General features: G+C 42.1%; 1 protein-coding gene across 1 annotated transcript; it reads left to right on the top strand.

The window, feature by feature from the left end:
* The first annotated feature begins 12,089 nt into the window (after nucleotides 1-12,089).
* Nucleotides 12,090-13,025, top strand: LOC128056253 (olfactory receptor 12D1-like). Its single transcript, XM_052648966.1, has one exon. The coding sequence runs from the start codon at nucleotides 12,099-12,101 to the stop codon at nucleotides 13,023-13,025; it is 927 nt and encodes a 308-aa protein (XP_052504926.1). The 5' UTR covers nucleotides 12,090-12,098.
* The last annotated feature ends 652 nt before the right edge of the window (nucleotides 13,026-13,677 follow it).

Consider the following 13,677-nt stretch of genomic DNA (forward strand, 5'->3'; position numbering starts at 1 on the left):
GGGGAGTGTTCCTGTGTTGCTGGAGAATTTGAGTGGTATGTCTTGTTTTGGAACTTGTTGGCCCTTGGGTGGAGCTTGGTTTCAGTGTAGGTATGAAGGCATTTGATGGGCTCCTATTGCTTAATGTTCCCTGAATTCAAGAGTTCTCTAATGTTTTCAGGCTTTGGATTTAAGCCTCCTGCTTCTGGTTTTCAGTTTTATTTTTACAGTAGCCTCTAGACTTCTCCATCTATACAGCACCGATGATAAAACATCTAGGTTAAAGATGAAAAGTTTCTCCACATTGAGGGACACTCAGAGAGGTTCACTGAGTTACAAGGAGAAGAGAAGATGGAGGGGGTAGTTGGAGGTTACTGGAATTAGATGCGGTGAGATCAAAAGAGGAGAGAGCAAGCTAGCCAGTAGTCACTTCCTTATGTGTGCTCTATAGTCTGGACCGCTCAGAGGTATTTACGGAGTTATACGGGGAAGAGGAGAGGGAGGAAGTAGACAGAGGTGGCCAGGAGGATAAGAGAGAGGAATGAGAAGGAGAGAGACAAATCCTGCCAGTAACCAGTTCCTTAGGTGTTCTCCACCGTCTGGAACACACAGAGATTCACAGAGTTGGATAGAGAAGAGATGGGGGAGAAAAGAGACAGAGGCCACCTGGTGGAGAAAAAGGAGAGTTCAAAGGAGGAGAGAGTGGTCAAGCCAGTAATCTCGCTCTCAGGTAAACTTGGGTAGTGAAGTTTGGGTTTTTAAATGTACAAAATTGACAACAGAAACCTAAGAGCAAAGATTAAAAATCTAGAGTAGAGGTTGGATTTTAAAAAATACAATATTAAAGAAAAGAAGCAGAAGGAAAAAGGAAGAAAGAAAAAAAAACAAGAATTATTAAAAAAACAAACAAAGAAAAAAAAACAAAACAAAAAAAAAACCACCAACAACCATCCAAAGGCTATATATGGTGTTTGCCTTAAAAAAAAAAAAAGTCTTTTTTTTTTTTAAATAGTAATAGTAGGTTATAGAAATAAAAATTAGAGGAGAAATAGAAGACTTAACAATTTTTAAAAAAGTTAGAAAAAAAAGAAGAAAAAAAAAGGAATGATTTTAAAATTATTAAAAATATATCTGGCCCTTCTCTGATGTTTTGGGCCATGTGGGATCACTTCCAAGGTGGTTCCCTCTGTTTAACTTCTTCTGTTTGCTGGTTTTTTAGGCTCACTAGTTCAGTCGCGCTGTGGGGAGGGGGGATGCTGCAAACAAATAGCACTGTCGTGTGCACAGTGTCTCAGCCCCACCTGACCTGTCCCTTCTCGCGGCGCACAAACCGCTCCGGCTCTATGATGCTCAGCCGGGAACCGTCTGGGGCCGGCCCTAGGCTGCGTGCACTTCCCCGGTCCAAGCCGCTCAGGTTCGGCGTTCAGGCCACCCTCAGAGGCACAGATTCGGCTGGGACTGCGTTTTGTGCCCTTCCCAGGTCCAAGTAGCTCAGGAGTTTGGCGAGCGCGATCGCCGCGGCGTGTCACCTTTTCTGCCGCTGCTGCTCAGCTTTCTGGGTGTACCGCTGGCGTCCCCCGTGAGGCAGATTGTGTGTCCAGCACCCCCAGAAGTCTTAGCAAAGAGGCCTGCTTGCAGTTAGGTAAGTAAAGTCTCTCCGGGTCTGCAATTGCCCCTTTCCAGTCCTTACGGCTCTGGCTGCCTGTCCCCGGCGGGGGATGGTCTGCAGCCGGCTTTTCCCGTTCCGTCCTTTGTTCTGTGCTCGGTCCTGGCGGTGTCTTATTTTCGAGCTTTTCGTGCGGTAGCTATCCCACAGTCTGGTTTGCTAGCGCAAGTTAGATCGTTCTGGTTGCGCGTGGGGCGTTCCTGCCCGATTCTTACAAAGCACTGCAGCCCGCGCCTCCCGCGCGTCCCTGCCCTGCCCCCACTTCCCAATGGCGGATGCAGGCGTCTGTGCTGCTTTTCCGCTGGGGGAGTTACTGTTGGGCTTGTAATCTCTTGGTTTTAATTATTTGTTTATTTTTCCTTCCTGTTATGTTGCCCTCTGTGTTTCCAAGACTCGCCACAGACTCGGCAGGGAGAGTGTTTCCTGGTGTTTGGAAACCTCTCTTCTTAAAATTCCCTTCCCGGGACGGGCTTCTCTTCCCGGGACGGAGCTCCCTCCCCACCTCCTTTGTCTCCTTTTTCGTCTTTTATATTTTTTCCTACCTGTTTTTGAAGACAATGGTCTGCTTTTCTGGTTGCCTGATGACCTCTGCCAGCCTACAGAAGTTGTTTTGTGGAGTTTGCTCGGCGTTGAAATGTTCTTTTGAGGAATTTGTGAGGGAGAAAGTGGTCTTCCCGTCCTATTCCTCCGCCATCTTTATCCCGTCCTAAGCTAGCTGTTTTTAATTGCATACACAAAAAGAATTGGCTTTGCAGTTTTCACACACACACACACAAATTCTCATTCCATTCAATCAGCAATCCTGCACTCACAATCATTCAGAGGCTATCACAATGCTTCCCTTCTCCCGAGTCCCCAGTTCTCCCTATCTGATGCTCCCTTCCTGGGAGCCCAAGGAAGTGACCAGTCTCCTCTTCTACCCGTGGGGGTCGGTCCTGACTGGGGACCGACCCCAGAGCCTTACCTCAACCTGTGGCAGTTCCTGGTGAGTTGGTCCGTCTCTCCAACGAGTCTGCTCGGCTCGGCCATCAGGAGAGTCGGAACACCGGTCCAAAAGAGAACCCGAAATACCATCAGGTGGCGCTCCATCTCATTCCTCTCGCAGTTCCTTCGCTCCAGCCCAGCTGAGCCACCAGTCCGGCAGTGCCAGGGGCCAGCGTGGTAGGAATCTCGCTGGGGCCTCCAGAAATGTAGGAGCCAGAAATCAAGCACCACACTCGGAGAGCTGGATAACTCAGGTTTATTATGCCGGCAGGCCCAGAGGAGTACACACTCCAAGCTCTGAGCCCTGAACAAAGGGGTTACAGAGTTTTTTATACACAGACAAGCATGATTAAGCGGGTTTGCGGGTTTGCAGGTTTGCAGGGGCTATGGCGATTGCAAAGAGCAGGACAAGGGTGAGTGAGATAAACTCCTGTTCCTAGTATTGTGAGTCCCCACTTTTTGAGACCTATGTGATATAGACTTTGCAAGGAGCAAGCTGGGTTACAGAGGCAGAAGGAGAAGAAAGTTATGTAAATTTTAACTTTTCCTCTTCATAACTACAAATAGCTTTCATAGTCCTCAGGTACAAAGTACACTTACTCCCTCTCCTAGTTCTAAAATGTGTAACATTACAACATCAGTTCAAAGTCCAGGTCTTTTCATCAAATCAAGGTACAAATGGGGCTTCTTGTGTAGATCCTTCAAGTATGATTTCTTGTAGTCTGAAGAACTTAGAATAAAGACACCAAATCTGTCAGCACCTTGATCTTGGACTTCGCAGTCTTCAGAACTTTGGGAAATAAATTCCAGTTGTTTATAAAATAAAATTTTAAAAAGAGTCAAATTATCTGCCCATCACAAACTCAACAGATAATGATACAATAGACATAGAATGACCAAAACAGAAAACTTTTACTGTTAAAGGGGAAAATGGGAGGCACATAACAGCAACAAGACTTCCCTGGTGGCTCAGATGGTAAAGCATCTGTCTACAATGCAGAAGACCTGGGTTCGATCCCTGGGTCGGGAAGATTCCTGGAGAAGGAAATGGCAACCCACTCCAGTACTCTTGCCTAGAAAATCCCATGGATGGAGGAGCTTGGGGCAGGCTACTGTCCATGGGGTAGCAAAGAGTCGGGCACAACTGAGTGACTTCACTTTAACAGCAACATAGCAGTAGTAAACTCCAAGAGGGGGCATTTTTCTAAATTTGCCCCTAAAGCCCAATATGATGAAATTGAAAATGATGACGCCAATGAAATTCTTTTTAAAAATATTTTAGGGCCTTACAATTATTATTAAGATATACTCAATTAGACAAATGCCATATTCACAAAGCTCTTTGATACAAGCTTTTCGCTGAGTTGGGCTGAGGGTCAGGGTACTTTGGAACAATATTGTTAAGATTTCTAGGAACATTTTTGCCTGGTTGAAAGAGTCTATAAGTCATGTCCTTAAGATTCTTAGAGGTTTCCGTATGTAGCATAGAGAGTCTAGGAGACCTGACCTTAAGTCTTTTAGAATCTAATCTAGGTTTCCTCTTTATTTTACTGAGGTCCCAACAGAGGATCTTACAGCCACATCCTTGAGATCTCTAACCAAAGGCCACATTTTACTCCCAGCACCTTAGAATTTGATCTTTGCCTCGACATCATTTTTACTTTGATAACCTTCTACCATGTAGAGTATCTACGACTTACATACAGTTAAACTTTTGAGTCTGACCTGCCCTGGCTTCTTTAATTTTCCTCTAAATTCTGCTTGAAAGCTGAATGGTTTGGTTTTTAGCTCATCTCATTCCTTATGTATTTTATAATAGTCAACTAAAAGAAATTGCTTGGAACTTTCACAGTTCTTCCTGGTAGTCTCCTCAGCAAGATATATGGGCTCAGGGTGATGTCAGCATCACGGCTGTATGGCTCCCTTTGCCGCTCCCCTTCCATGTAAAACCAGTAAAACGTCCATAACTCAACAAAGTTGCCTCTGCCCAACACCCCACGATGCCAGAGAATTCCACGTATCTGTACATATAAATGTTTGGACTAGAACGTATAAAAAAGGCACTACCAGGAGCAGAGGAGGGGTGGGGATTATAATTCCCAACCTCCAGGGACAGAAGCTAAACCTACGGTCCAGAAAACAGTGTATCTTCAGGGGAGGCAGCACATGACTCCAGCCTCTGAGCCTCAGCAGTCCCCATGGCCACAGGCATCCAAGTGGCAGAGACAGTGAGGCCTGGGACCCCATCCCGCTAGCTGTGAAGACACTCCAACTCCAGGCAGCTTCCACCCATAGCAGCAATGCCCATGAACCCAACAACCCCAGGCAATATGGGGACCCTCCCAAACCTGGCTCTCCAGCCACCTCCACCCTTTTCCTGTGGTGGCTGGAGCCTGCCACACAGGAGGCCCTGGGTGCAGTGGAGGTGCCGGCCATTCCAGTGCCCTAGGTGGCAATGCCAGTGACACCAGCTGGGCAAGGCACTAACAACCCTGGAGGCACAAGCAGTGACAAGAGGGGTACTGGATGACACCTTGACAGAGGTGCTAGAGGGCGCAAAGTGCCAATTCTCAAATGTAACCAGAGGTAGCCCAGGTAAGAGAAACCAAAAACTTATGCAGCAGTGCAAAAACTTATGCACCAGTAGGAACTGAAGATAAGACCTCTCCTTTCTAACTTTTGAGTCCTCAGAATCAAATTAAAAAATAAAAGTTTTACCTACAGAAGAAAGTGAAAGTTGCACAGTTGTGTCAGAATCTTTAAAGCTGCACAGTCATGTCCAAGTCTTAGCGACCCCCATGGACTATACAGTCGATGGAATTCTCTAGGTTAGAATACTGAAATGGGTAGCTTTTTCCTTCTCCAGGGGATCGTCCCAACCCAGAGACTGAATCCACATCTCTTGCCTCTCTTGCACTGGCATGCAGATACTTTACTAACTGTGCCACCTGGGAAGCCATATCCATACAATGGACAGGTAAAAAGAAAAAAAAAAAAAAAAACAAGGACAGCTATCAAGCCACAAAAACACATGAAGGCATCTTAAAGGCATATTAATAAGTGAAAGAAGATTCCAAGTACATGTCATTCTGGAAAAGGCGAAACTGAAGACAATCAGTGGTTGCCAGGAGTCTGGGGAGGGAGAGATAAAGAGATCTAACTCGAGATTTTTAGGGCAGAAAAATTATTCTGTGTGACACCGTAACTGTAGATACCTGACATTATACATTTGTCCAAACTCATAGAATGTACAACACAAAAAATGAAACACGATATAAACTGTGGGCTAGAGAAGAAAATGGCAACCCACTACAGTGTACTTGTCTGGGAAATTGTATAGACAAAGGAGCCTGGCAGGCTACAGTCTGTGGGGTCACAAGAGTCAGACACGACTTCACGTATAAACCACCACCACCACATGGGCTTAATCAGCAATGATGTGCCAGTGTTAATTCATTGATTGTAACAAAGGTATTACTCTGGTAGAGATGTTGGTAGTGAGGAGGCTGTGTGGGAAACGAGGAGGGGTTATGTAAGAACTATGAATTTTCTGCTCAATTCTTCTGTGAAACTAAAAGTGCTCTGAAAGTCTGTTAATTTAAAACAGCAACAGTAAAATCTATGTAAATAAGAAGCAAATTTATAATTAATTCAAAGCTTCAGTAATGCTGCCTAATACAAAACCAACATATAAAATCAAATATTCAGCTATAGCAATAATGATTATATAGAAAAGTTGGTAGGATATGAAATACAACTAAAAGTAGAAATAAATTCACTTTTTAAAAATGAACAAAACTTAAAACAAATATTTCTATCCAAAGATTTAAATTAAAACTGAATAAAAGTAGCAGTATATCACATTTAAATATGAGATAATTAAATACTATAACAGATCATTTGTACAAAAAAAAAACAAAAACAAAATGAATCCAATATACTTTAAAGAAAATTCTAGAATCAGTTCAAAGGGAATAATGAAGGAGACCACACAATTAATGAATAATGTTGCCACCTAGACCACTCACTCTAGAGTCTGAGCAGGTCAGTTCACTTCAGTTCAGTTCAGTTGCTCAGTCATGTCAGACTCTTTGCAACCCCATGGACTGCAACATGCCAGGCCTCCCTGTGCATCACCAACTCCCGAAGTTTACTCAAACTCATGTCCATGAGTCAGCGATGCCATCCAACCATCTCATCCTCTGCCGACCCCTTCTCCTCCTGCCTTCAATCTTTCCCAGCATCAGGGTCTTTTCCAATGAGTCAGTTCTTCGCATCAGGTGGCCAAAGTATTGGAACTTCAGCTTTAGCATCAGTCCTTCCAATGAATATTCAGGACTGATTTGCTTTAGGATGGACTGATTGTATCTCCTTGCAGTACAAGGGACTCTCTAGAGTTTTCTCCAACATCACAATTCATAAGCATCAATTCTTCAGCACTCAGCTTTCTTTATAGTCCAACTCTCACATCCACACGTGGCTACTGGAAAAACCATAGCTTTGACTAGATGGACCTTTGTTAGCAGAGTAATCTCTCTGCTTTTTAATATGCTATCTAGGTTGGCCATAACTTTTCTTCCAAGAAGCAAGCGTCTTTTAATTTCATGGCTGCAGTCACCATCTGCAGTGATTTGGGAGCCCCCCAAAATTAAATCTCTCACTGTTTCCATTGTTTCCCCATCTGTTTGCCATGAAGTGATGGGACCAGATGCCATGATCTTAGTCTTCTGAATGTTGAGCTTTAAGCCAACTTTTTCACTCTCCTCTTTCACTTTCATCAAGAGGCTCTTCAGCTCTTCCTCACTTTCTGCCATAAGGGTGGTGTCATCTGCATATTTGAGGTGATTGATATGTCTCCAGGCAATCTTGATTGCAGCTTCTGTTTCATCCAGTCCAGCATTTCTCATGATGTACTCTGCATATAAGTTAAATAAGCAGGGTGACAATATACAGCCTTAACATACTCCTTTCCCTATTTGGAACCAGTCTGTTGCTCCATGTCCAGTTCTAACTGTTGCTTCCTGACCTGCATACAGATTTCTCAAGAGGCAGGTCAGGTAGTCTGGTATTCCCATCTCTTTCAGAATTTTCCACAGTTTATTGTGGTTCACACAGTCAAAGGCTTTGGCATAGTCAATAAAGCAGAAATAGATGTTGTTCTGGAACTCTCTTGCTTTTTCCATGATCCAGCAGATGTTGGCAATTTGATCTCTGGTTCTTCTGCCTTTTCTAAAACCAGCTTGACCATCTGGAAGTTCATGGTTCAGGTACTGTTGAATCCTGGCTTGAAGAATTTTGAGTATTACTTTACTAGTGTGTGAGATGAGTGCAATTCTGCAGTAGTTTGAGCATTCTTTGGCATTGCTTTTCTTTGGGATTGGAATGAAAACTGACCTTTTCCAGTCTTGTGGTCACTGCTGAGTTTTCAAATTTGCTAGCATATTGAGTGCAGCATTTCCACAGCATCATCTTTTAGGATTTGAAATAACTCAACTGGAATTCCATCACCTCCCCTAGCTTTGTTCGTAGTGATGCTTCCTAAGGCCCACTTGACTTCACATTCCAGGATGTCTGATTCTAGGTGAGTGATAACACCATCGTGATTATCTGGGTTGTGAAGATTTTTTTGTATAGTTCTGTGTATTCTTGCCACCTCTTCTAGTATCTTCTGCTTCTATTAGGTCCATACCATTTCTGTCCTTTATTGTGCCCATCTTTGCATGAAATGTTCCCTTGGTACCTCTAATTTTCTTGAAGAGCTCTCTGGTCCTTCACATTCTATCAAATGGAAATATTGAATGATAAGCAGGTCAGGCTTTTCAAAGGATGGAGTCACAGCAAAAGCGGCTATTTTGGTTGGGCCACAGAACTTCAACTGGCCCCATCAAGGCCACAACCAATCCATCCACCATCAAGCCAGATAGACAGGCTATGTCCACCAGCTCCAAGGACCATCTGGGAGTGGCAGAGAGGGTAATAATTACTAGTAGAGATTATATCCTTTGACAACCACCCAGAAGCATCCAGTTATCCTGGGAGAGTCAAAGATAAAGAACTGGATCAAGCAACCGGTCACAGAAATAAATACCTCCTGCAGGAAGCCCTCTAGCATTTTTGGCATCACTTTAAAGATGTAGGGGAGGAAAAAAAGAAAAGATGTGGAGATTGTCAATGAAGGACAGAAATACAAATATATGGAATCAGAACAATCATTTACACAATGAGTATATAATAATTCTTATTGATTTGTATTCTATTCATAGTATATCCTAAAACAAGAAATTATTAATGTGATGAATATGTAATGAGTTTTGGCAAAGCAAGAAAAATAAATTGCAGTAGAAAGATACATAAAGTACATGGCATTCATAACTGTAATTAGAAAACTTTGATAGATGTTAGATCACATACAGGTACTCCTTCAATGAATCAGATAAATTATTTTTACCAAAAGGATATAGGAAGAAGCGAGGATACACATTAGAGAGACCAGCCTCATTCTCCCAGAGAGAAATGTGAGCTCAGTTCAGTTCAGTTCAGTTCATTTCAGTCGCTCAGTCGTGTCTGACTCTTCGCGACCCCATGAATTGCAGCACGCCAGGCCTCCGTGTCCATCACCATCTCCCGGAGTTCACTCAGACTCACGTCCATCGAGTCCGTGATGCCATCCAGCCATCTCATCCTCGGTCGTCCCCTTCTCCTCCTGCCCCCAAAACCTCCCAGCATCAGAGTCTTTTCCAATGAGTCAACTCTTCGCATGAGGTGTTCAAAGTACTGGAGTTTCAGCTTCAGCATCATTCCCTCCAAAGAAATCCCAGGGCTGATCTCCTTCAGAATGGACTGGTTGGATCTCCTTGTAGTCCAAGGGACTCTCAAGAGTCTTCTCCAACACCACAGTTCAAAAGGATCAATTCTTCAGCACTCAACTTTCTTCACAGTCCAACTCTCACATCCATACATGACCACAGGAAAAACCATAGCCTTGACTAGACGGACCTTTGTTGGCAAAGTAATGTCTCTGCTTTTCAATATATTATCTAGGTTGGTCATAACTTTTCTTCCAAGGAGTAGGCGTCTTTTAATTTCATGGCTGCAATCACCATCTGCAGTGGTTTTAGAGCCCCCAAAAATGAAGTCTGACACTGTTTCCATTGTTTCCCCATCTATTTGCCATGAAGTGATGGGACCAGATGCCATGATCTTCGTTTGAGCCCAAATTTAAAGAAAATATTTTCGTGTTAATACCAACAGTGAAGAATCAGATTTAGAAGAAACAAAAACAATACTACTTCTCCATATTCCTCTTTTTTCTTGTTTTTCATAGAACCACAGTAATAAATGAGCAAAATATTTAAAAGGTATTTAAATACAGAAATCTTTCTGTATGGATCAATGGGATATCACTGGCCCTCATTCTTTAACTGTCATTGCTCAGTTTCCTTCCATTTCATACAGAGTTTTTGAAGGAAAGTGCCTAAGATAAGAAAGTGTATCCAAACCTCTGGTCCCAGGAAATGAAAGGTAATTTAAGAAAACACAAGGTCATTGTGAATCATCTCAAATTCTTTGTGGTTCTAAAACTAAGAAAGAAACACAGTAAACAAAGAAAATAGGAATAACAACAAAAATGGAACTCAAGATAACGAATTCCCCGAGGAGAATTCTTTTATATTGCAAGGAAAGAAAGGTACCATGTTAATTTTTATAATAATCTTCACAAACCCAGGGGACACTCTCTCTTAGGGATGATATGTTTAAAGATCCGTGGATCATGAAAATATAGGCAGAATTTCAGCAAGAAGAGGTTTTAGAAGATGAAGAGCTTATGCTGTAATCCCAATATAAACCATCATGTCAAATATTTTTGTACTCTTTATTTTTCAAGTATTTTTATACCATTTACTTTTCAGAAGTGTCAACCTGATAATCCTTCTTAACTGTGAATTTGAACACTCAACCAGGTAGGAAAATGAACTAGGAGACAAGCTGGAGAGTTGTTCATATTATGTGTCTTCTTGCCTGTACTAAATTTACAAGCCAAGGATTTAGACTTGTTTCTTATCTTATAATGAACCTTGTGTTGGTAGATTATGAAGGTTCTTTACTGCCTACAATTTTATTTCCATATCTCTAGATAGTCTCAAAAGTAGATATGTAATCTCTAAACATTTATGATGCAGTGAAATAAATCATTTAGTACAGAAAGTTTCATTGCTATTTTTTTAATGTTAGGAAAAGGGTTTTTCTACAAATGAATTTTTGATACTATTATGTTTTGTGTAGAGAACCAAAAATAATATCTGGCATGACAATTATATCTTAAGCAGGAGTGACAGAGTTTAACAATTTACAAAATATACTTGGTTGTTAAGGAAAATTAATAATAATTATTAATTTCCCTGATGCTGGGAAAGATTAAAGGTGGGAAGAGAAGGGGATGACAGAGGATGAGATAGTTTGATGGCATCACCGACTCAATGGACATGAGTTTGAGTAAACTTTGGGAGTTGGTGACGGACAGGGAGGCCTGGCATGCTACAGTCCAGGGGGTTGCAAAGAGTTGGACATGACTGAGTGACTGAACTGGACTGATTAAGGAAAATTACTCTGAATCCCTTGAAGCCAGTCTTTCAGAAAGGTGTAATAAAAGTTAGATAATTTCTCAAATCTTTATCTAGTTCTAAAGCCTAGAAACCCACAGGATCCCTAGAAATGTCCCCTAATTCACCTTCTTATTTTAGTCACTTAAAATCTTTTGTCTCTCCTCTCAGGGATTTTCCAAACTTCAAATGATTTCCTTTTTATAGGGAGCACTTTAATGTTTGCATCTCTATCCAGATTCTTATAGCTCTTATTATTCTCTCATTGTCTATTTTTCTGAAGTGAAACCCTTCAGGTGGTTTCCTACTAAGTCAAGAGACAGCAGTAGGGAGTGCTTAAAAGTTTACCCTCTGTTAGAGCTGACTTGGGATGACAAAAGGGAAGTTGTATCAGAATGTTGAAGTTCACAGCCAGATAAGATGGTAGGCTGGCAACATGCTCTGAACCTCTGGGTGAAGGAAAAATAATAATGATAAACCTAATAAAGAAAAAAGTGGTTAGGGAACAGTCCATTACCAACATGTAACCTTAATATTTATGAAGTTAATGGTCCAAATATTATACAACTTCTGGTGCTGTAAATGTTTAAAATAAAAATGCTCTCCCTCAAAATACAGTGTCTAGGTAGGAAAATCCTCAGCAGGAGGCCTTTGGTTCTGATGAAAGTGAAAGTGGCTCAGCCATGTCCAGCTCTTTGAATTCTCCTGGCCAGAATACTGGAGTGGGTAGCTATTCTCTTCTCCAGGGACTCTTCCCAACCCAGGGATCAAACCTAGGTCTCCCGCATTGCAGGTGGATTCTTTACCAGCTGAGCCACCAGGGAACCCCATAGGAGACAGCATTTCATTTTTGTTCTGTCTTTTAAGTGATGCTGAATCAAACCTCAGTTACTGAATTTTTCCTCCTGGGAGTGACAGACATCCAAGTACTGCAGCCGGTTCTCTTCGTGGTTTTCCTTACAATTTACTTTCTCAATCTGGCTGGAAATGGAGCCATCCTGATGGTTGTCATCTCTGATTCAAGACTCCATTCTCCTATGTATTTTTTCCTGGGAAACCTGTCATGTCTAGATATCTGCTACTCCACGGTGACTCTGCCAAAGATGCTGGAGAACTTTCTCTCTACACACAAAGCAATTTCTTTCTCGGAATGCATAAGCCAGCTTCATTTCTTCCACTTTCTGGGTAGTACAGAGGCCATGCTGGTGCCCGTGATGGCCTTTGACCGCTTTGTGGCTATCTGCAAACCACTTCATTACACTCTTATCATGAGTCATCAGGTCTGTACCCAGATAGCTGTCACTATCTGGATCGTTGGGTTTTTCCATGCCCTGCTGCACTCAGTAATGACATCTCGCTTAAACTTCTGTGGTTCCAACCACATCCATCACTTCTTCTGTGATGTTAAGCCATTGCTCAAGCTGGCCTGTGGGAACACTGAGTTCAACCAGTGGCTGCTCAATAATGTCACGGGGACTTTTGCCATGGGCTCATTCTTTCTAACCCTTCTCTCCTATTTCTACATTATTATTTATCTTTTCTCCAAGACCCATTCTTGTAGCCTGCTTCATAAAGCACTGTCCACTTGTGCCTCTCACTTCATGGTAGTTGTTCTTTTATTTGGTCCTGTTTTTTTCATTTACATTCATCCTGCCTCGGGTAGCTCCATGGACCAGGAACGGTTCATTGCCATTATGTACAGTGTGGTCACTCCCGTACTAAATCCACTGATCTATACTTTGAGGAACAAGGAAGTGAAAGAGGCATTGAGGAGGGTGATCAGAAGGAACCTCTAACTTGAAGAAGTCTATGATATCTTCTGAAGCATAAACAGGCAATGAGACAGTTGAGATATGAAATTATATTGCTTCTCAAATTGTTTATCAAATATATAAATACATATAGATAGATAGATATAGATACATACATACATACATATATATATATATATATATATATATATATATATATATACACACACACACATGCTAAATCACTTCTGTCATGTCTGACTCTGTGACCCTTTGAATTGTAGCCCTCCAGTCTCCTCTGTCCATGGGATTTTCCAGGCAAGAATCCTGGAGTGCATTGCCATTTCCTCCTCCAGGGGATCTTCCAGACTCACAAACTGAATCCACGTCTCTTACATCTCTTGCATTGCCAGGAGGGTTCTTTACCACTAGCGCCACCTGGGAAGCCCATCTATGCATGTGTACCTGGAAAAGGCTTGTCTAGTGTTCAACAATGCATTCTTAGGTAATAGAAAGGAAATGTGAGCAAATGAAACATCAACCATGGAAGTCTAATGCTGAGTTTGTTTTTGAGATACCAGTGATAAAATAGATTTGCTATATATCTCAACAAACTCTTCTCTGGATTTAGTTATAGAAATTTGCCTCTATTGCCCGTGTAACGTGTACAGTTTTTTAAGCCTGTCTAAATGACCCC

This window comes from Budorcas taxicolor, chromosome 11 (genome assembly GCF_023091745.1).
Source record: "Budorcas taxicolor isolate Tak-1 chromosome 11, Takin1.1, whole genome shotgun sequence".
Classification (NCBI taxonomy): domain Eukaryota; kingdom Metazoa; phylum Chordata; class Mammalia; order Artiodactyla; family Bovidae; genus Budorcas; species Budorcas taxicolor.